Source organism: Lactuca sativa, chromosome 7 (assembly GCF_002870075.4).
Source record: "Lactuca sativa cultivar Salinas chromosome 7, Lsat_Salinas_v11, whole genome shotgun sequence".
Taxonomy (NCBI): domain Eukaryota; kingdom Viridiplantae; phylum Streptophyta; class Magnoliopsida; order Asterales; family Asteraceae; genus Lactuca; species Lactuca sativa.
In genome coordinates, this window is record NC_056629.2 from 188,946,815 (window position 1) to 188,972,058 (window position 25,244).

Here is a 25,244-nt window from a genome sequence, read left to right on the forward strand (position 1 = left end):
TCATTTAATCACTCAAAGTTTTAAAAGGTCATCAAACTTTTGACTTTGTGTTCATTTAGTCATTTAATTTTTGATTTGGTCACAATTAGTCACCTAACTTTTAGATTTGTGCTCTTTTAGTCAATTAACTTTTAAAATAAATGTGACCAAAACAAAAGTTAAATGACGAAATGATCACAAAACCAAAAGTTTGATGATCTTTTAAAACTTAAAAGAGTTAAGTGACCAAATGAGCACACAACCAAAAGTTAAGTGACCAAAAATGACTTAAATCATTAAAATAATTGATAAAGAAGATTATGGGTTCGAAACAAACAGAATTAAATTTAAAGGGGCAGAAGTGTAACTTTGGAAAACAATTTACATATAACACCCCTCTACTATGAGTCTATTACTACTTCCCCACTTAACCTTTCTTCTTCAAATCATAACCGTCGGCGCGCTTCCTCAGATCATCAACAAATTGATCAGTCGGCGGAACATCATTTTTCTCCTCCGGGTCGCTGGTCACCGCCTCCTTCACCATATTAGTAGTATCCTTCGTAATATCCCACATATTATCCAACGTTTTTTTAGCCATTTCTCCGATTTCCAATCCAGTTTCCAAAGCTTTCGCAACTCCTTGCTTCGCCGTCTCCGCCACGAAACTCTCGTTCTCCCTTCTTTCATAGGTAGAAGATGACGGAGTTGCAGTTGATTTCACTACGTTTACACGATCAAAATCTGCACCAGTTTCCGATCCCAATCCCAATCCCGATCCGGTTGGCCTGATATCATCAACCAAATTCGAATCCTGCATATCGATTAATGATTAACAATCAGATTTCATAGAATCCTGTTAATAAGTTGTGGTTTTTGCTTTTACCTTGTGATTAGGATGTGCGGGTAGAGTGGAAAAGAAGTTAGAGGGATAGACATGAACCCTAGCTGCGGATTGCTGAAGATTTTTGTTAATGGCGAAGCCGATGAACCTGCAGTACGAAAACATTGCTGCTGTTGATATGGAGGTGGTGGTTCTTTGTATGTTTAGTTAAAATAGTGCTGAATGTTCAAAAGGGGGACACGAACACTTGTGCAGACGATGACACGTGGTTGTCACGTGGCAATGGCGTAAGTTAGATGTCAAATAGAACAAAATTATTTTTTCAAAACCATGTTTCCATTTTGTTGAGTGGGACTAGGGATGAGCAATAGGACCGAATCGGCCCGACGGTTCTACCGGTTTCTGGTTTCTACCGGTTCTTGTCGTGTCTTCAAATGTTGGAACCGCTCCTTGAAAAATAGCATCATACGGTTCCGGTTTTTGCCGGTTCTACCGGTTCCGGTTCCAAAAATCCACAAAAATAACATCCCGGTCCCGGCCGGACCGGTTCCGGTACCGGTTCCGGCCGGTTCCCCGGTCCATATGCTCATCCCTACAGTGGGACATTAGACATGCATGCATAACTTCATGTTTTTAGCATTTTTAATCTCTAACTTACTGTAATCACTTCAATTTCACTTCTAATGACTTTGGATTATTAATTATCATAAAATACATGTTTTAAATCCTAATTAACATCTTAAAACACATCAATGACATGCTTGATTCAACAATTAAGAGGTAGTGTCTTCTTTTTTCTCATTTAAGCTTCAAAACACCATTTATGACTTCTACAGTTAACGGATTATGTTCAATAATTTGAACATAACATACAATAATCTATATCTGAATCATATTAGGAACTTAGTTTCATAATCAAATTCGAAATTAACAAGGTCAATTCATGAATTCATTGAACTAAGGCTCAAAACATCTATTGAAGCTCTATGATTTCAAATTCAACCATAGATTTTAGATTGCAACACTTGATTAATATTGTAACACATAATCTAACTCTAAACTTGATTTAATCATTGTATTAACTCTTAGAATTCAAATAAGAATATAACTCCATACCTCCGAATGAAAAAGAAAATGGAGAGTTTGTACCTCTAGTAGCTTGATTAAGTGTCGCGATTGCTTAATCTTCTAAGAATAATGGGATGCAACTTCTAGTATTGCAAGGGCTCTTGAAATCGCCCAACCCTAGCTCTCTAAAATTGAAATCGTCTAAGGGAAACGGGAGTCATTCCCTCCCAACCCACTGAACCCATTGTCATATCAGTTTTTCTCTTTCATTTTTCTTCATCTTTCCCAACTCACAACTCACAGAAATCCTATCTTTCTCAACTCACTCAACTTACTTAATTAAAATATATATATATATATATACTAAACAACTAAGGTACAAATCTTAAAACACATGGTACAAAAGAAAATGAGAGAGAGAGAGAGGGGATGAAATGGGTTAGTGAAACCAATTAAACAATCCGCGCTGAAGAGGGAGTGGTACAGGCGGCAACTCTAATGCTAATTAAGATTTTACCTTGATTGTTTTGTATTTTTTTTAATTGAGTAGGTTGTGTGGGTTGAAAAAGATAGGGTTTCCGTGTGTTGTCGGTTGAAAAAGAGAAAGAAAAATAAAAGAGAAAAACTGATGTGACAGTGGGTTTAGTGGGTTGGGAGGGAATGACTCCCTCCTCCCTCCTCCCTAAGTGAGAGGGAGAATAAGAGAGTAGGAGACTTATGTTCATAAGTTTCAACATTTGACCCTTGTGGTACCTCATTTCTTAGTTCTTAGGGAGGAGGGAGTCGTTCCCATTGAACCCACCGAACCCACTGAACTCACTGCCACATCAGCTTTTCTCTTTGATTTTTCTTTATCTTTCCGAACCCACAACACATGGAAATCCTATCTTTCTCAAATCACTCAACCCACTCAATTAAAAAATATATACAAAATAATCAAGGTAAAATCTTAATTAGCAATAGAGTTACTGCCGATATCACTCCCTCTTCGGCGGGTTGTTTAATTGGTTTCACGAACTCATTTCATCCTCTCTATCTACTTTCTCTCTCTCATTTTCTCTTGTACCATGTGTTTTAAGACTTGTACCTTAGTTGTTTAGTATTTTTTTTAATTGAGTGGGTTGAGAAAGATAGGATTTCCGTGTGTTGTGGGTTGGGAAAGATGAATAAAAATCAAAGAGAAAAGTTGATATGGCAGTGGATTCAATGGGAACGACTCTCTCATCCCTTATCATTTGGCTACCTAAATATCCCTAAATCTTATCATATATTTAATAATATTACTATTTCAATCCCCTAAACATAAAATATCTTAACCTTTAGCCCAAACCTGGTTACGGAAAATTCAAACCCAAGTTTTTTTCTAAGTTAATAACTTTAGTCCTTCTAGCATAAATCTTAAATTTGATTCGAAAAATCATGTATTAAATCTTAAACTTTTAAATATACTAGTCTTACTTATTTTAATTAAGTTTATCTTAATTAATTTTAATCAATTCTTATTTTATTTAATTTTCTAAAATTTTAATTTAACTAAAAATGTCTAAAGATTCTAGCCTGAAAACTCGGATGTTACATATGATCCTTAAAAATAGAATGTTCATCCAGTCCTAAAAAACAAGTATTGATTGAGAAATAACTTGTTCATAGGGGACTTAGTCATGTAGAAGGATTTGAGCTTCAACCAAAACTTGGTTGGACTTTCTGCATTAGTTACCTTGTATAATACTCCGTCCAAAAGTGACAAAAAAATAAGCAAATGATAATTTTTCATGTTGTTTGAACCCTACATCATCTACCCTTTAATGTCTTTCATTAACAAGCAAAAGCCAAGTTCCTTGTTTGAGCAACGGGGTCTATCACTCTTTCACATGCATTGCCTTTGCCTAGGACATCGTAAACAACAAGAAATGCTTGTTGTTGGTTAAAATCTCGTGTATCTATTTTAAGCCTATAAAAGGAATTGTTTATCATAACTTTAAAGAGGGGCTTTCACTTGATATGAAACTTGATTTGAGGTGCATACGGGCCGCCACTGCCCAAAAGCCCGGTCTTTGGTCAAAACATCACAATCAAAGCCCGATTAAGATAAATTAAATATCCTTCTATTTTTTGTTCCTAGAAATCCTTCTATCCAATTAAATAATGGTGACATGTATAACATTCAATGCTCATTTAATGAAATTTAATGATATTTTAGTATATTAATGTGACACATGTCATTATTTAAATGGGTAGAATGATTGATATGAACAAAATATATGATGATATTTAATTTCTCGCTCGTTTAAGTCATCGTCAGACAACTACTTTTCAAAGCACCTCACTGAGAATTTATTAGAATATTATTTCTCTTCTATTTATACAGTCAACTCAATTAATCTCTAACAAGTAACTACATGAAGTAGTTCCTAGAATATGGTTTGAAGTCAAAAATAAACCCACAAACTGTATATGTCAAATTAAATGTTACATTTTTAATCAAACTATATGTAGATGGAGACTATTATATCTAAGGTTCTAAAAAGCTAGTCATGGTTAGGTGTGTACTTGTCGTCAAGCTTTAACAAAATATCATTTTATGTCATACATGTATAAAAATGAATAATAGTAGAAAAAATATATAAAGTTATTAATATATATAAAATTGTCGCCTTAAATAATATCTTACAAACGACATGACTCACTACAACTTGAAAAAACTTGAGCCTTAACATTACCGTCAAGTCATGTTAGTTATTTATAAGTTTGATTATACCTACTTACATTTATCAACTTTTACATGAGTGTTATGAATATTAACTTTGATGTAGTATTTTTATAAGAAATAAGAAATTGATGGCATTTTAAAGGGAAAATACCACTAATAGACATAATATAAGGGCAAATTTATAAATTTAGACACAAAAAACGAAATTTCCACCTATAGACATGCATTCCGCTGAGGACCCTCCGCGGACCTCCGCAGAATGACGTCATCTCTACGTAGTGGTCGAAAAAATGGGTTGTTATCCTTTTTAATACTGCTCCGCGGAATGGGTCTCTGCGGATACAATATAACCTTCGCGGAGGGAGCTGTTTGGATCTCATAAATACCCCCGCGGAGAGGTCGATGCGGAGCTCCGCGGAGAGAGTAATGGCTCCGCGGAATGGGTGGTTGGAGCGGCATTTTGAAGAGTTTTTTGATACAAAAGTTTCCTTTTCATATGTTTGTTTCATTTTGGTCGATAGATCAGTTCGTTTTCATTTGATTTTCAAAACCAAATATGAGTTTTGTTATTTTATGTACTAGTGGTTTTTGGCAGATAAGTAATGGGATTAACACCTACGTTAGACCAAAGTTAAACAACTTGGGTTTACTGCTTCCGCCTAATTTTGATTGTCGAATATTGTTTGATTTGGTCAAAAGTAAGGCTAAGGTGTTCAATAGTAATATATCATTGTCATTTCAACACCCGGTTCATGGGTATGTGATGAATATTTTAGATGAAGCAGATGTTCATCAACTCAGAAATGTAATTTTTGAAACGAAGGAGATTGTGCATTTGTATTTAGAGGTGTTTCAGGGATTGGTCGAACAGACAGAAGCGGCTGAGAAAGTTGTACCATACAATGTTGAAAACATTGTATCTAATAATGTTGAAGAGTGTCCAGAAGAAGAAACTGTGGCACTGAATACGGTTGAAGAAAAAAATTTATATGAGTTTGGAAGATTGACTGACAAAACTTTCTCAGACGGTGAAGAGTCAAATGAAGGATGGTCAGAAGATGAGTTCACACACGGGAAAAAAGCTTCAGACATATTTTACGGTATGCCTCCCATACTTGATTGTCTTGATCCTATTGTTGAACCCGAACCATTTCCCATTTTAGGTCCAAATGATGATATTTTTGTTCGTCAAACATATGATAACAAACAACAACTAATTTTTGCTTTGAATCTTAAAGCAACCAGAGAAAAGTTTCAGTTTAAGACCAAACATTCTAACAAAAATCGTTATGAGGTATATTGTGAAATTGAGAACTATAGTTGGCGTTTGTATGCAAAACGCCTTGATCCCACTGATGAATTTGAAATCAGGACTTTCAACAACGTGCACACATGTTCGTCATTATAGATACACCCTAATCATAAGCATGCTAATAAAAAAGTGATGGGTACTATATTGCATGAGCTTATGGGAAAAACTCGTTCCAAGGTTTGGAGGCCTAATGAAATATCAAGGGATTTGAATGCTTTGCTGGAAATCAACGTAGATTACAAACAAGCTTGGCGTGCAAAACAATATGCTATGGAACTGTTGTTGGGATCCTCTGAAGAATGTTTTTCCAAACTTCCTATTTATTTTCACAATTTGAAGAGGCATAATCCCGGTACAGTTGCGTATATTCAAACAGATTCTGAAGATTGTTTCGAGTGTTGTTTTTATGCCATTGGGAGCACGGTAAATACAAAAAACTTGTTGTTATTTAATATATAATTTTTTTAAACAAATTATAGAGTGTTTATGTGTTCCATTTTTATATATTGCAGATACGAGCGTTCATAAGTTTTTGTTGTAAAGTTATAATTATGGATGGTGCCCATTTGAAGGGTGATTTTAAGGGAACCATATTACATGCAGTAGCTATGGATGGGAACAACCAGATACTGCCCCTTGTGCACGGAATATGCAAAAAAGAGAGTGGTCTTACGTGGACATGGTTTCTTGAAAAGTTGTATGAATGTGTTGGTGATTGTCAAGAATTGACTTTTGTAACTGATAGGGCCGATGCAATTCGCGTTAGTATTGAAAATGTTTTTTCCACATACTCATCATGGCTTGTTTGCTTTTCATATACTAGGAAACATAGTACACAAGTTTGGGAAAAATGATAAAACAAAAGTGTTGTTTTGGAGGCTTGTGAAAGCTTACAAAAGAAATGTTTTTGAAGAATTGTGGTATAGATTTAGTTCTACTAGGCCGCAAGTAGTAGCGTATCTAAGTGAAATTCCCCGTGCTAAATGGACTAGAGCATATTCGTCGTCGAAACGTTACGATTACATGACCTAGAACAGTGCAGATTCCATGAATGCTTTATCTGTAGATGCAAGGAAGATGCCTATAATACCCCTTCTTGAGTTCTTTCGACGTCTTTCACAGGAATGGTGTAACAAGCGTCGCATCGAAGGAGGTATGAATTTTATTTTGACTTTAATTAGGTCGAATAATTAGTTAATTATATATATCTTCTTTATAGGGAAACGTTCAACAGTGCTAACCGAGTGGGCTGAAAAAGTAGTTAGTAAAAATGAAGAGCGTACGGCAGGATGGTCCGTTTCTGGTGTTTCAGATGCACTTTATGAAGTTCATGATTTCAAACATGGTGGCATAGTTGATCTGAGGCAAGAGACTTGTACATGCAAATATTGGGAAGGAACTGGGTTGCCTTGTGGTCATGTGATAATGGTCTTGAAGCACATGAAAAAAACTAACTTCGGACATCTGGCTATAGATGCTTACAAAATGGAAACATACCGAAATACGTATGAGGAGCCGGTTTACTCCCTTCCAGAACCGTGTGATTGGGAGATTCCTGCTGACATGATGGTTGTGAAACCCCCGATAGTGGATACACGTCAAGCTAGTAGACCGAGAAACAGAAATCGTATTCCGTCACAAGGTGAGGAACCTATAATAAGAAGGTGTAGTAGATGTGATAGTACAACACATAATGCAGCGACTTGTCCGGCATTGGTCCCAAAGAAACAAAAAAAAGGCTAGAAAAACTAGTGTGGCATCAGGTAGTAACACAAAAGGAAAAGGGAAAGGGACAGAAGGGACTCAGGAGACGCTAGAGACGCACGGGACACAAGAGACGCGTTGGACGAGTGGGACGCAGAGAGAAGACTATTGTTCAACGTTTGATTTGAATGATTGATGTTGTATTTATAATTAATTATGTTTTGTTTTAGAGGACATTAACTTGTCTAATTTGAGCTGGTGTGTTTATTTTAAAGATGATGGGTAATATTATGATTATATTAGTGCATAATTACTAGTAGAATAATAACTAATACTCGAAGTTAATACATTCAACAAACTAGAAACATATTGTAAACGTACAACAACAGTAATTAACTTAAGGGAATTGCAAAGGATACATTTCTTTCTCCATTGTTATGTAGCCGTCCCTTATTCTTATTTTATCTTCCATATGGTCCTTTTGCCTACCAAGTTCTATCATTTATGCATCCTTGTCAGCAAGCCATTTTTCAGACAGTTTGAGATTCTTCTTATTTTCTTTATCCATTCCTCATGATCTTTGATTTTTTTTTTGTAATCGTCATCCTTTCCTCAACATCTTTGCACTCCGCCGCAATGAGGTCACAACGTTCAGTGAGAGCCCGAGACGAGTCTTTATCTTTTTTTTGTTGTTCTTCAGCCCATTGTAGTTGTTGCAAAGTATCCTCCGACATATATGGCTCTCTTAAATTTGGTGATGGTGCAAGAAAATGGTCGATCGGATCACAATAGAAACAATCAACTTCGTTGCACGAACAAATATACAAAGATGAAGATGAAGTCATTTTAAATTTAAAAAAAAATTATAACTCTATACGAAAAATCCGACGACCATCCATGACTATATATAGTCCCTTCCACTCCGTAGAGAGTTGTTGTCAGTCCGTAGAGGTTTTTGCCAGTCTGCGTTACTGCGTTTGTCAGTTCGCATAATTTTTTATCTAGTCGTTGTCATGCATACATTACAATTATGAGAATACAATTATTTATTTAAAGGTAAACATTTTTTATTAAAAAGTAAAGAACGCCAACAGACCATTACAAGTACGGTTAACATAGAACTGAATACAAACTAATATTCGTTGTGATCCATACAATAAAGTTCAATTGAATTGGCGTGGAGGTAAGACCACAACACTTTCGACTGGTTTTTCCCAATACCTAAGGGTTGGAATAGGATTGACCGTCTCAGTTTGATAAGCATTTCGATACGCCACTGTACTTAACTTTAAATTTACCATTTGATGGATTTCTGCAATTTCGAGTCTGTGTAGTGAAGCTATAGCATGCTCACAAGGTATACCGCATTTTTGCCATTTACCGCAACTACAAATACTACGGTCTAATTGGACATATTCGGTTGTTGAATACTTAGTCACTTCATATCTATCGCCAACAATATGCGTAGTCCTACAACCATCCGAGTGGATAAATCTTTTATGAATCACCTTAAGTGCATAAAGGGTTAGAAGATTATGGAAATCCCCTGTGAAATCAACTGAATCAATAAAAAAAACTTATAATGTCATAACATATAATAACATATCAATTCACCATTTTAATGATGTCATAACTTATAATTACCTCCAAATGCAGCACGTCGAAGACACACTGCTTGCATCGAGTCATGAACCATTTCAATGGTTGTTGTTGTTGGAAACTCATGCGTGTTTGTTTTAAACCAATTGACAACATCGAGAATGTCAATGAATTTAACATTGAAACGTACTCTTGGAAAACAAGCTCGTACCCATTTTGCAATGGGAATATTGTCAAGCCAATGAAGATCATTCCCATTAACCTCATTTTTTAAATTGTTCAAACATGCATAAAATTGAGATAAATTATACACTTTACACGTCTTCCAGAACAACTGCTCTACGACTGTATTGCTTCCGATGGAAGCGCGTATTTTCTCGGCTATATTTTTACAACAATAGTCATGATATGAATCAGCGTAGACTCTGTGGAATGCAAAGTCTATAGAATCAGACATATGGCTTATGAAACCAAATTCTGTATTGTCATCGAAACAATCTTTAAGCCTCCTCATGAACCATAACCATGAATTGTCACAGTTTATGGTTCCCAAGGCAAACGCTATGAGAAGGGGTTCATGATTTCCATCTAAAGCAACAGCAATGTACATGGATGTTACATACGGCCTAATTAGAGGTACTTGACCAACGAATATGATTGGTATCATAGACGTAAGAAACGTACGAATCTGTAAGTCAACATAAGAATATTAGGCATATAACAACTTGAAATAACTAAATATTTATTTACTATAAGGGACCACATACCACGCATCCCAATGCCACGAAACAAATTTGGAAACGATTGTACTGATCTTTCGTAATGTACGTGAAGGTGTTAGGATTGCTTCTTTGCAGATTATGGAAAAAAGTCGGTAGGCTGGAGAAACTTTGTCACAACTGGAAATTTTGTGTCATGTAATATATACATTCAAGCTAATGTGAATCAAAAACTTCAATCAAATACATTATACAAGTACTACAAATAGTCATCAAACAATTGGAGACCCTAAAAGTCCTTGTTTAAGTCCATTTTGGACTAGGACTTCCTTATTGGATCCAAAAGGACCAATAAGCTTCCAATTAGACTATCATGGGCTTAGAACCCTAATTGGGCTCTAATTGGACCCACACTAATTTATTTCAACATTTTGGGCCATATTGGGCCTAGAATGAAATGAATTGAAAGCTTTGATCCATGATTAACCTAATCTAGCTTATTAAAGCATAAAAATCACAATTTTATTTTATAAGGTCAATAAACACCCAAATTAACTCTAATAGTGGTCTTAGGGGCAAAGGCCCAATTTTTTTTCTTTCTCTCCCAAAAATCTCGGCCCAAGGCCCAAATCCAAGAAAGAGTTGACTTTCAAGTGACACCTCATAATTAACCAAAGGACTTCCATGCAATATATCACATACCTCCATGCAAGTATCACTTCATGGTCTATTTTTCCCTTCTCTCTCTCTTTCGACCGAAAACACACACACACACACCACAAAAATCTATTCCAAACTCTCCAAGTCTTGAAGAACAATCCTCCCTCCTCCTTCAAAAATTTCGTGAATCAAGGGCTTCACAAGGAAAATCCATCACCAAAAACCATCATCTAAGGTAAGTTGATGACTAATCCATGATCTAGCTACTTCATTTCATCAAAAATCTCTTCTAAATCTATTCCAACTTGTGATCATGCACCTTAGAAGTCACCAAACTCGAGATCTACCAAGGAAGGGTGCTAAGGCCGAAAATCACTTCACTTCTCTTCCATCTTCTCTCCAAAACCGAAACTACCCCCTTAAGCTGAGCTTCATACCCCCTATTTTCTGTTTTTATGAGTTTTGTGTGTGGGGGGGGGGGGATACAAGTGAAAGTGTAGATCTATATGTGATTTGTATGCCTTGTATGATTTCCATGCTTACATGTATGCTTTTGTGTGCTATAATGTTGGATCTAGCCATAAACCCCTCAAAACCGAGATATATCTTATGTTAAATGGTTTTAGCACCAAATATATTTCTACATACAAAGTGTTTCAAGAAAAATGGCTAAGTGGTTTAGTGACAATTTTCTTTGGGCTAAAAACACAAATTTTGGGCCTAAAATGTGAAAAATACAAAATTAAGGGTCCAAATTGACATATCACGAATTCTGATGGATGAGGTGTGCCAAAACAGTTTCAATAAAACAATTTCTGGAAATATACTCACTTAGAGGATTAAAAATATAAATTTCAAGCTTAATGGGCTAAAAATGACATTTTCGGTCCAATGAGGCCCATTATGCGAGATTTTCTGTTTTGGAGGGCCAAAACTGTATTTTTCTGTAAAACAGTGGACTATAACTGTTCCAAATCCTTTTCAAAGGTTTAAAATGCTTTTTAAATTTAAAAAGGACCAAAGTTGCAAAAATTTTACAATTTGGGCCAAAATTGTCAAGTTTCGAAAAAGAAGGGGTATAACCGAGAAAACTGAAATTTCAGGGACTTAAACTGTTTTCATTGAAAAATATGCTGAAAAACCTCAACTTCAATGATTTTTGGTGTTAAAATGTCAAGAAAATTGATTTAAGGACCAAACCGGAAAGTATTTAACCAAAGGGTTGAAAAAGTAAATTTTACAAACAATGAGGGGCTGAAAACAGAAAACTTTCAAGGCTAATTCAATACATGCAACTTGATCAAACAATGGTACCGCGACTATCGACGAAATACAATACACTACAATACCAAAATCGTTGTGAAACGAATTGGTTCGGTCTCGAACCAATGAAAATCCGAAACTACTAACACGACGACACTACGATTCATACAAATAATGTTTGGGAATTCAATATACATGCGAGTGTGCACAGACGTCTACGCACCATCTTTGGGCCCCAAAAGTGTAAAATCTTGCTTGTTGGGCCTAGCTAGCCCAATGACCTGATCTTAAGGCCCGAAGACCTTTTTTCTACGAAGTGTTGGGTTTCACCGACTTGGCACAACGTAGAGGGACTTTCAATGGCTTGTATACTACTGGTCCCCAAGGGTCCTTTGGTATTGCTAGTAAAGTCTACATTTTTTTTGCGAGGCGGGTCGGGGACCCCTCGTACACATTTTTTATCCCCAACCGGTTAATAGAGTCATCGAGGTCTTCGTGTCCTCTTTCTCTTCGGATGTGGGACGACACGTAGTCAGGGCGGTTGGATAACGTGATTAGTACGGACGACGCCTTCGGGATCGTTAGTATAGCTATAAACTGGTCGTTTGTGTAATGCGAGTTTGTAGCAATTAATCATGCTCAAAAATAATCCAACGTCGCCTGGGAATGAGACTACTCTTTTTGCAATGGTTTCAATGCAACTTCATGGGATTCAAAGGATTAGGAAAACATCGGGTTTTCCTAGGTTTTTTTTTCAATACATAACGGACTCGAAATGTACACAACTTTAATGAAAAATTTTTACAAGTATAGAAACAAACAAGCATACCTATGGATCTTCACACCTTTTTTACTATACTACTTTCAGAAAATATCGGATTTTCTGGTGGTTTTCAAACAATACAAAACATTGGATTTCAAACACTACTTATGAACTCACCAACATTTCATATGTTGACGTTTTTCAAAATACTTGTATTCTCAGGGAACCAGTGATACAAAGGAAATAATATTCAGTGGTGGCCTGCAGTTTATTTATGTACGAGTCGAACAATTTATTTTTGGGAATGTAATGTTTAAACAATGTATTTCATGTAAACGCTACTGGTTGTACTATATTAATGCATGGTGACGAATGTTGTTATGTTTCATATATATTCAATGTTATGGTATTCAATTGAGTCACAACAGCCCCCGGACGTTTCCGCCGTCTGGTTCGGGGGTGTGACAGGTTGGTATCAGAGCTTTGTTTATAGTGAACTAGCATGTCGAGCCACACATTGATATGCAACTATAAACCAAAAGAGGGACTAACATAACTCTGAACAAAACAAGTAAATAAAACACACTTGCTTGCATTAGAAATAAGGACCTAACGCCGAATCAAACACAATAATGCTGGCATCTCGGTTAATTCGGGACTGTTCTTAGTGATACCAAGGAGTGAATGTAGCCTGATCAACTACATTCCCTCCAAAGTAAAACTAGCACACGTCTTGATGAGATCGGGACAGCTAGGGAACCTAAAACTATACCTTTATCACCAGAAAGAGAACGTTCGCTTAGTCTGTACAATAGTCATAGCACCTAGGAATAATGTTAGCATATTTACGTACTTGCACAGACAGCATGGCTGGTTTTCATCACCCTGGAGACCCTTACTTCCCTAATCAGGGAAACAACGGGTGGCTAGAGGAGGAGGAGCCTGAGGAAGAGCAGCAGGGTATCCAGTTTCATCAGGTCTTAGTAGCTCACGGGATGCTTGTGGATGAGCCGGGAGGGAACCCAGGGGAAGCACACGACGTCGGACCCGACGAGTACGTAGACACTGACTACGAATTTGGAGAGATCGACGATGACGACGAAGAAGGTCAGGTCGGGGACCAGGACCCCGTCCCGCCATGCGAGAACAAGGCACAACCAGATCACCCCGCTCCACCAGCGAACCCCCCAAGAGAGAACCATTCCCTCGAAGCTGAGATCGCCGCACTGCGACAACAGCTGTATGCTATGGAGGCTCGGGCAGTGCAAGCAGAGCATGAGAGGGATGAGGTTATTGAAGACATGGCAGAGATGGCGCAGCTACTGGCACAACATTTCGGCATATGACCTCGACACCACCTCCTGACGCAGCTCATCGCGGTTAGGGATAGACTTATCATAGTAGGTCATTAGGAACTATGTTATGTACTGCGGCTCTATGTTTAAGTGACTACACTACTCATGGAGCCGTTATGCTGTCGGATTAGTGTCACTTATGTATGCTCTTACGAGAAAATTTTCTTGTATTACATGCGGATAATATTAATGAACTTTTGTGTGTTTTGCTATGATATTATCAGTTGTTATGTGTTGAGACGTTATGATTGTATGCCCGATAGTAGTAAAGTTTAGGTTCGTACCATACACCTAGTTAGTAGGATCACAACCTCACAAAAACCACGTACACTCAACATCTTTCCGTTTCATGACAGAAAGATGCCTCGCCGAGCTACTCGCGGAAATCCTGAACCAACCCCGCCCGAAGTTGACACCACTGCTTTCCAGGCAGCCGTGTCTGCTGCGGTCACAGCAGCTATGGCACAACTTCACCGAGGGAACAACGGAGGAGGTAACGGGCAAGGATCCGGAAGTTCGAACAACGGGACGAACCAAGGACCCACTAAAACGTGCACCTACAAGGACTTCACCAACGCTAAACCACGAGCTTTCAACGGCACTGGAGGAGTGATCACTCTGAAGTGATGGATTGAGAAGGTAGATTCGGTATTCGAGATATGCGAGTGCCCCGAGCAGATGAAGGTGAAGTTCGCGGCCTGTACTTTTTTGGACCAAGCACTCACTTGGTGGAACGGACACGTGGAAGCTATGACGCTCCCTGTCGCCAACTCTATCCCCTGGGCAGAAATGAAAGAAATGTTAATGGCTGAGTACTGCCCCCGAGGCGAAATACAAAAGATGGAGCAGGAACTATGGAACCTCATTGTGCAGAATGCGAACATCGATGCCTACATATCGAGATTTAGCGAACTATCTCTGTTGTGCCCGGGTATGATCACATCAGAAGGAAAGAAGATCGAACGATTCATCTGGGGACTGGCACCTCCCATTCAGGGGAATGTGATAGCTGCGAACCCTGAAACATTTGACAGTGTGAAGAGATTGGCAAAGAGGCTATATGATCATAACAACAAGAAGGGCGAGAAGCCAGTGGAGACTGAGAAGAAAAAGGAGGGTGATGGTAAGAAAGGGTGGAACAACAAGAGAAAGGGGCGTCAGGGCCCCGAGACCTCTAAAAAGCAGCAGACAGTGGCAGTTAACGCTGTCACCACACCGGTTCCAGCCACACCACATGCTCCAGCCTCAGCTGCTTCAAATGCTTCAAAACCCTATTCCGGTAATTTTCCCAAGTGCAACAAGTGCGGTTTCCATCACCATGGAGAATGTAGGGAGTTCCATTGCACCAGTTGCAACCGAAGGGGACACACTACAAGGTTCTGCAGGACTTATCCTCCCCAGAATCAGAGTCAGGGAAACAATCAGAACAACAACAACAACAACCACCGCAATACCAACAACACCAATGCCGGCGACAACAATGCAGGGCCTAGCCACACCTGTTTCGGGTGCGGAAGGACGGGGCATTTCCGCCGAGATTGCCCTAACAACAACTCAGGAAACAGGGGAACAGGAAGAATGCTGACTATGGGTCAGAGTGATGCAGTTCAGGACCCCGCAGTTGTGACCGGTACGTTTCTCCTAAACCACACATATGCATGCATCTTATTTGATACCGGAGCGGAGCGAAGTTTCGTAAGCGAGAAGTTTAAACATTTATTGAAACAACAACCCCAGAAGCTAAATGAAACCTATACGGTGGAAATGGCCAATGGGAAAACCGAATCCACTAGGGAAATCTACATCGGATGTACCCTAACCCTCAACCAACACGTTTTTCGAATAGACCTAATGCCAGTATCAATTAGGAGTTTCGATGTGATTATCGGCATGGATTGGTTAAGCCCCCACCATGCTGAGATTATGTGCCACGAGAAGGCCGTTCGCCTTCGTCTCCCGAATCACGAAACCCTAGTAATTTACGGAGACAAACCTAGCACGAATCTTCGTCTTATCTCGTGCATCAAAGCACAAAAACATCTGCGAAAGAACAATTTGGCGTTCTTGGCTCACACAGTGGACAAGACCAAAGAAGAAACTAACATCCAAGATATTCCGGTAGCGTGTGAATTTCCGGACGTGTTTCCTGAAGATCTTCCAGGAGTACCCCCAGAGAGACAGGTTGAGTTCCGAATCGACCTCGTTCCAGGAGCAACTCCTCTCGCTAAATCACCATATCGGTTGGCTACTGCTGAAATGCAGGAATTGTCCAGCCAACTCAGTGAGCTTCTGGACAAGGGATTTATCCGACCTAGCTACTCGCCATGGGGAGCTCCGGTGCTCTTTGTCAAAAAGAAGGACGGATCCTTCAGAATGTGCATCGATTACAGAGAGTTAAATAAACTCACTGTTAAAAACCGCTACCCACTCCCACGAATCGATGATCTATTCGACCAGCTCCAAGGAGCTAGCTATTTTTCTAAAATAGATCTACGGTCCGGATACCACCAACTCAAATTCCGAGAAGAGGATATTCCTAAAACCGCTTTCCGAACCCGCTACGGACATTATGAATTCGTCGTAATGCCCTTCGGTCTAACAAATGCACCTGCCGCGTTCATGGACCTAATGAATCGAATCTGTCGACCGTTCCTCGACAACTTCGTCATTGTGTTTATCGATGACATCCTCGTCAATTCTCGAAGCAAAGAGGAGCATGGCCAACATCTCCGACAAGTCCTAGAGACCCTGCGATCGGAAAAGCTTTACGCCAAACTCTCCAAGTGTGAGTTCTGGCTCCGGAGCGTGAATTTTCTAGGCCACGTAGTTAGCCAGGACGGAATTCATGTGGATCCCTCTAAGGTCAAAGCTGTGGAAGGATGGGCAACTCCGACTACACCCACAGAAATTCGTCAGTTCTTAGGCCTAGCAGGCTACTATAGGAGATTCATCCAAAACTTCTCTAAGATCGCCAAACCGCTTACCTTGCTTACGCAAAAGGGCGTGCCATTCAAGTGGACAGACCGACAAGAGATTGCATTTCGAAACTTGAAGCAAGCTCTCTGCAGCGCTCCTGTACTATCTCTACCTGAAGGAACGGAAGATTTTGTAGTCTACTGTGACGCGTCGAATCAGGGTTTAGGTTGCGTTCTCATGAAACGTGGAAGAGTGATAGCATATGCGTCCCGCCAACTAAAGACGCACGAAGTAAATTACACGACCCATGACCTAGAACTGGGAGCCGTGGTCTTCGCTCTGAAAATTTGGAGGCACTACCTGTACGGTACAAAGTGCACCATCTTCACGGACCACAAGAGCCTCCAGCACATCTTGAATCAGAAGGAGCTGAACATGAGACAACGAAGATGGGTGGAATTGCTAAACGACTATGAATGCGAGATCAAGTACCATCCAGGCAAGGCCAACGTGGTAGCTGATGCATTAAGTCGGAAGGAGTACTCTAATCGCCGTACGAAAACACACTCAATAACCATTCAATCTCATCTGGCCACTCAAATTGCATCAGCCCAGGCAGAGGCTATGAAAGCGGAAAATAGAACTAGCGAGGCATTACGCGGGATGGAGAAGAACCTAGAAGCCAAAGAGAATGGGGCATACTACTTCATGAACCGTATTTGGGTCCCAAAAATCGGAGGATTTAGGGAGACCGTTATGAAGGAAGCCCACAAGACACGATACTCCATTCATCCCGGTTCAGACAAGATGTATTTACATATTAAACAACACTATTGGTGGCCTAACATGAAGGCGGAAATCGCAACCTATGTTAGTAAGTGCCTTACGTGTGCCAAAGTAAAGGTGGAGTACCAGAAACCTTCCGGATTGTTACAGCAACCGGCAATCCCTGAGTGGAAATGGGAGGGGATTTCTATGGATTTCGTGACCAAGCTGCCTAAGACGTCGGACGGACTGGACACCATATGGGTAATAATCGACCGACTGACGAAATCTGCCCATTTCCTGCCAATCAAAGAATCCTACAAGATGGAGAGACTGACGCGGTTGTACCTACGAGAAATCGTAAGACTCCATGGAGTGCCAAAATCTATCATCTCGGATAGGGACAGTAGGTTCACATCGCGCTTTTGGCAATCACTCCACAAGGCAATGGGAACTCATCTCGATATGAGTACCGCATATCACCCACAAACAGACGGTCAAAGTGAACGAACCATTCAAACGCTTGAAGATATGCTTCGTGCTTGTGTGATAGACTTTGGAAAGTCTTGGGATACCCACCTACCGTTGATCGAATTCTCATATAACAATAGTTACCATTCGAGCATCAAGGTGGCCCCTTTCGAAGCACTGTACGGGCGTAAATGTAGATCACTGTTATGTTGGGCTGAAGTAGGTGACACCCAGCTAGCAAGAACGCATACGTCGGACAGGGCACTAACAGGACCGGAGATTATTCGCGAAACCACAGAAAAGATCGTTCAGATCAGAGCTCGATTACAAGCATCGCGTGACCGAAAAAAGAGCTACGCCGATAAACGGCGAAAACCCTTAGAATTCCAGGTCGGTGATCGAGTACTGTTGAAAGTCTCACCCTGGAAAGGGGTTATACGTTTCGGAAAACGGGGAAAGCTGAACCCGCGATACATTGGACCCTTCGAAATCGTCGCCCGAATAGGCCCAGTAGCATACAGACTACAACTACCCGCAGAGCTAAACGGTGTACACCCCGTGTTTCATGTCTATAATCTGAAGAAGTGCCTATCAGATGAAACCCTTGTCATTCCTCTTGACGAAATCGAAATCAATGAGAATCTCCTGTTCGTCGAAGAACCAATTGAAATCATGGACAGGGAGGTGAAGCGTACTAAGCAAAGTCGCATCCCGATCGTGAAGGTACGGTGGAACGCAAAGCGTGGGCCAGAATTCACGTGGGAATGCGAAGATCAAATGAAGCAAAAGTACCCTCACCTATTCTAGCATTCTCAAATCTAGCTTTCAAACAGAATTTTGGGACGAAATTCCCTCTAACGGGGGGATGATGTCACAACTGGAAATTTTGTGTCATGTAATATATACATTCAAGCTAATGTGAATCAAAAACTTCAATCAAATACATTATACAAGTACTACAAATAGTCATCAAACAATTGGAGACCCTAAAAGTCCTTGTTTAAGTCCATTTTGGACTAGGACTTCCTTATTGGATCCAAAAGGACCAATAAGCTTCCAATTAGACTATCATGGGCTTAGAACCCTAATTGGGCTCTAATTGGACCCACACTAATTTATTTCAACATTTTGGGCCATATTGGGCCTAGAATGAAATGAATTGAAAGCTTTGATCCATGATTAACCTAATCTAGCTTATTAAAGCATAAAAATCACAATTTTATTTTATAAGGTCAATAAACACCCAAATTAACTCTAATAGTGGTCTTAGGGGCAAAGGCCCAATTTTTTTTCTTTCTCTCCCAAAAATCTCGGCCCAAGGCCCAAATCCAAGAAAGAGTTGACTTTCAAGTGACACCTCATAATTAACCAAAGGACTTCCATGCAATATATCACATACCTCCATGCAAGTATCACTTCATGGTCTATTTTTCCCTTCTCTCTCTCTTTCGACCGAAAACACACACACACACACCACAAAAATCTATTCCAAACTCTCCAAGTCTTGAAGAACAATCCTCCCTCCTCCTTCAAAAATTTCGTGAATCAAGGGCTTCACAAGGAAAATCCATCACCAAAAACCATCATCTAAGGTAAGTTGATGACTAATCCATGATCTAGCTACTTCATTTCATCAAAAATCTCTTCTAAATCTATTCCAACTTGTGATCATGCACCTTAGAAGTCACCAAACTCGAGATCTACCAAGGAAGGGTGCTAAGGCCGAAAATCACTTCACTTCTCTTCCATCTTCTCTCCAAAACCGAAACTACCCCCTTAAGGTGAGCTTCATACCCCCTATTTTCTGTTTTTATGAGTTTTGTGTGTGTGGGGGGGGGAATACAAGTGAAAGTGTAGATCTATATGTGATTTGTATGCCTTGTATGATTTCCATGCTTACATGTATGCTTTTGTGTGCTATAATGTTGGATCTAGCCATAAAACCCCTCAAAACCGAGATATATCTTATGTTAAATGGTTTTAGAATCAAATATATTTCTACATACAAAGTGTTTCAAGAAAAATGGCTAAGTGGTTTAGTGACAATTTTCTTTGGGCTAAAAACACAAATTTTGGGCCTAAAATGTGAAAAATACAAAATTAAGGGTCCAAATTGACATATCACGAATTCTGATGGATGAGGTGTGCCAAAACAGTTTCAATAAAACAATTTCTGGAAATATACTCACTTAGAGGATTAAAAATATAAATTTCAAGCTTAATGGGCTAAAAATGACATTTTCGGTCCAATGAGGCCCATTATGCGAGATTTTCTGTTTTGGAGGGCCAAAACTGTATTTTTCTGTAAAACAGTGGACTATAACTGTTCCAAATCCTTTTCAAAGGTTTAAAATGCTTTTTAAATTTAAAAAGGACCAAAGTTGCAAAAATTTTACAATTTGGGCCAAAATTGTCAAGTTTCGAAAAAGAAGGGGTATAACCGAGAAAACTGAAATTTCAGGGACTTAAACTGTTTTCATTGAAAAATATGCTGAAAAACCTCAACTTCAATGATTTTTGGTGTTAAAATGTCAAGAAAATTGATTTAAGGACCAAACCGGAAAGTATTTAACCAAAGGGTTGAAAAAGTAAATTTTACAAACAATGAGGGGCTGAAAACAGAAAACTTTCAAGGCTAATTCAATACATGCAACTTGATCAAACAATGGTACCGCGACTATCGACGAAATACAATACACTACAATACCAAAATCGTTGTGAAACGAATTGGTTCGGTCTCGAACCAATGAAAATCCGAAACTACTAACACGACGACACTACGATTCATACAAATAATGTTTGGGAATTCAATATACATGCGAGTGTGCACAGACGTCTACGCACCATCTTTGGGCCCCAAAAGTGTAAAATCTTGCTTGTTGGGCCTAGCTAGCCCAATGACCTGATCTTAAGGCCCGAAGACCTTTTTTCTACGAAGTGTTGGGTTTCACCGACTTGGCACAACGTAGAGGGACTTTCAATGGCTTGTATACTACTGGTCCCCAAGGGTCCTTTGGTATTGCTAGTAAAGTCTACATTTTTTTTGCGAGGCGGGTCGGGGACCCCTCGTACACATTTTTTATCCCCAACCGGTTAATAGAGTCATCGAGGTCTTCGTGTCCTCTTTCTCTTCGGATGTGGGACGACACGTAGTCAGGGCGGTTGGATAACGTGATTAGTACGGACGACGCCTTCGGGATCGTTAGTATAGCTATAAACTGGTCGTTTGTGTAATGCGAGTTTGTAGCAATTAATCATGCTCAAAAATAATCCAACGTCGCCTGGGAATGAGACTACTCTTTTTGCAATGGTTTCAATGCAACTTCATGGGATTCAAAGGATTAGGAAAACATCGGGTTTTCCTAGGTTTTTTTTCAATACATAATGGACTCGAAATGTATACAACTTTAATGAAAAAATTTTACAAGTATAGAAACAAACAAGCATACCTATGGATCTTCACACCTTTTTGACTATACTACTTTCAGAAAATATCGGATTTTCTGGTGGTTTTCAAACAATACAAAACATTGGATTTCAAACACTACTTATGAACTCACCAACATTTCATATGTTGACGTTTTTCAAAATACTTGTATTCTCAGGGAACCAGTGATACAAAGGAAATAATATTCAGTGGTGGCCTGCAGTTTATTTATGTACGAGTCGAACAATTTATTTTTGGGAATGTAATGTTTAAACAATGTATTTCATGTAAACGCTACTGGTTGTACTATATTAATGCATGGTGACGAATGTTGTTATGTTTCATATATATTCAATGTTATGGTATTCAATTGAGTCACAACAGCCCCCGGACGTTTCCGCCGTCTGGTTCGGGGGTGTGACAAACTTTTTCCTTAATACCTGATTTACTGAACTCATTTTCACAACTTTCGACACCTTGTAAATTTTCGTCATGGTTGTCCAATTTATAAGGAATTAGTATACATTATTCCGCAGAACTTACTTGTCAGTCCGCGTAAATGTCTTGTCATTACGCGTAAGTTATTTGTCAGTCCACGTAACTTGTTTGTCAGATAATGTTTTTTGAATGTATGATTTTGTAACATTTGTTGGTCAAATATTTTTTGTAAATTAAAGGATAAATACCATATTACATTTAAATAAAGAAATACAAGAACAATACAAAATGCAGTTCTAGTTAAAAAAAACGGTACATTTTTCAAAAGATTCCAAGGGGCTTCAAACTCGAAACTCTATCCGTTGCTAATGGATTTGTATTCCTCTTTAGCCGCCTCCAAGATCTCTTCCTCAGTATCATTGACACGATCGTCTTCAATCTTATTATAAAGATCGTTGAATAACACAACTTCTGTTTTCAATTCATACCATTTTGCAGCTATATCAAGCGTGTTGCGATGGTTTTGTATGGTGGTTTCAGCGTCAGTGTTGAAGGTATTCGTTAGTTGGACGAAAAACATTCTATCCTCCAAACTGGTGTTCTCTTTGACATTAATATATGCACGAGCTAGAAGGAAATACTCGTTAGCGGTCCATCGGTTTGAACCCATTGTAAAACATACAAAGCACATGAACTAAAATACCTTAGATGAAGTGATACATTGATGTTTGTCGTTTGATATAGACTTGTTAGTTCGTGTTACTGCGTTGTCAGTCCGCGTTACGGGGTTGTCAGTCCGCGTTACTGCGTTGTCAGTCCGCATTACTGACTTGTGAGTCCGCAAAGCGAATGCTCAGTCCGCATTACTAACTTGTGAGTCCGCAAAGCGAATGCTCAGTCCGCGTTACTAACTTGTCATTCCGCGTTACTGCGTTGTCAGTCCGCGTTACTGACTTTTCAGTCCGCAGAGCGAATGCTCAGTCCGCGTTACTGACTTTTTAGTCCGCGTTACTGCGTTGTCAGTCCGCGTTACTGACTTGTCAGTTCGCAAAGCGAATGCTCAGTCCGCGTTACTGACTTGTCAGTCCGCAAAGCGAATGCTCAGTCCGCGTTACCTATCATTTTATATATAGTAAATCACGTATCTATACGTTCGAATTAGAGATAACGGATCTCTTCATAAAATGGCATCCAATGTACCAATGTCTTCTAATGCAGGTAATCTGTCTAATGCATCTGCTCCAACACATGGTGCATCTCCATGGACGACAACAGAGGTGTTGCTCCTAACACGATGCTGGATTACTATTTACGAGGGTCTGACAGTAATGGCTCCCCTTAATTGCCTTGTTGGTGATGAATGGTCCCGCTTAGTAGCTTTGTTCAACTTTAAAGTGGGACAAGGACAACAATGACTAAAACCCGATATTGTTAGTAAATGGATGGATTTAAAGACTAAAGTCACATGGTACAATCGATGCTACAATTATGAGAAAATGCTATGCTCTAATGCTGATGATGAAGAACTTCTTGAATACGTGAACGGATACTATCTGTGCCAGTTTGATGAAACTGAGTTCGAGTATACGGACGTTTGGAATCTGGTTAGAAAAAAAAACCCTTTTTCATGTAGACGACTCTTTTATTCATAATGTTCTATGTAATGTTTGTTAGTCGTTAATCTTTTATTTGTAATGTTCTATGTAATGTTTGTTAGTCGTTAATCTTTTATTTGTAATGTTTTATGTAATGTTTTACTAAAAACAAGTCTTTCATAATAATGGATACAAACTACCAAACATCAAGTTATTTAGTATCTCAAATTATATTTGTCATCCTATTTGTGTAGAGAAATCTTGCATCTCTACATGGCTTATCACTCTTCACCGGTACCCCCGAAGCAATCATTTCCATAAACATGCATACGAATACTCCACCATCCCCTCTTTCACTAATATATTCTTGTTGTGGCGCATCTACAATATCAAAACTCCACAACTGCGTTGTCTTTGTGTCCATCAGGGAAATCCTTCCAGTATTCAATCGCATCTAGCACTTCGATTATACTATCCCCAAAACTTTTGAATTCTCCACCAGAGGAGTACTTTGTGAAGTGATTCATACATCGTGCTGAATCATAGATGTCTACTTTCCAAGTATCTAAATGTAGCACTGCCAAAAACCAATGGACATGAGGAATGATTAGGGGGAATACAACCTGCAAACAAAAACAAATTTAATTGTCATTAATTCATTTCGTATATAAAATAAATAATTAATAAACTTAACTAACCTTATCCACATCCTTCCATTTAGGATGGCCTCCAACACCATTTGCGATATTCCTAAGAAAATATGTTTTTCCCTTTTGCAAACTAAGTTCTTGAGGGAATATCGTCCACCTTGCGTTCGTCGGCCGTCTTTCCATGAGCAAGGCACCCCATATCGCAATATGTTGTACATTTTAACATAAAAATGTTATAGTTTTTTATATAAATTATCGTCTAAAATTGTAGTTAAAAATTATATTTAACGAATGTTACCGAAGAAAGTAACCACCCAACGTCAGTAACTGCAAGTAACCTCGACCAAAAGTCGAGATCCAGTGTGAGCATATGCAGCCTATGCTTAGTGATTAGGTTGGAAGAGATTGAATTCCATTCTTTCCAAAAACTCAACGTACTGGCAGCTTCAACACTGTCGAGCAGGAGATGATTTGAAACATCATTACTCTCTTCATTCACAATGTCTTCATTTGGTTTTTCAGGACTCTTCACCACTTTTTTTTTCTTTGGTTTGGTGATTTTCTTCACTTTTGGTGTGGATTGCAACTAAAAAATTAACATGTTAAATAATTATCAATACGTTAATATTTTAAAAATATATCAAATTTAAAATATGAGTTTTGTACCACTGTGAACGGAGTCCGCTGAAACCATGGAACACCCCTCTTTCGTTGCGGCCTACCAATGGGAGTCATTTCTTTTGTGTGATCTTCACCCACGTTCGATGACTGCTCAACATGCGTAGGTGTAGGCCCAAATTCCCCCTCCAAACCATGAGTCCCGATATCATCATACTCAAAATATGTATGATGTTGATATTTTTCTTCTTCATCTTCATTTGTCATTTCTTCCTCCTCTTGAAACCCTCTGTCTGGTTCAACATTTGTGTTTGGTACATCTTTTTTCTGTAATGCACGGTCTACTTTAGAAGTTAACTCTGCCACAATGCCTATGAGACGCTTCACT

The 25,244-nt window shown here is 39.1% G+C and overlaps 2 protein-coding genes across 2 annotated transcripts; both read right to left on the minus strand.

Annotated features, from left to right (window-relative positions):
• Window positions 1-263: 263 nt before the first annotated feature.
• On the minus strand, window positions 264-1,022 carry LOC111898442 (uncharacterized). The gene is made up of 2 exons (XM_023894350.3): window positions 866-1,022; window positions 264-793 (listed from the first exon to the last, which is right to left on the minus strand). Exons 1-2 carry the CDS (start codon window positions 986-988, stop codon window positions 407-409), a joined length of 510 nt encoding a protein of 169 aa, XP_023750118.1. The 5' UTR covers window positions 989-1,022; the 3' UTR covers window positions 264-406.
• Window positions 1,023-8,780: 7,758 nt separating this feature from the next.
• LOC111898439 (uncharacterized) lies at window positions 8,781-9,826 on the minus strand. Its single transcript, XM_023894349.2, has 2 exons — window positions 9,262-9,826; window positions 8,781-9,175 (listed from the first exon to the last, which is right to left on the minus strand). The coding sequence occupies exons 1-2, from the start codon at window positions 9,824-9,826 to the stop codon at window positions 8,781-8,783; spliced, it is 960 nt and encodes a 319-aa protein (XP_023750117.2).
• Between the last annotated feature and the right edge of the window lie 15,418 nt (window positions 9,827-25,244).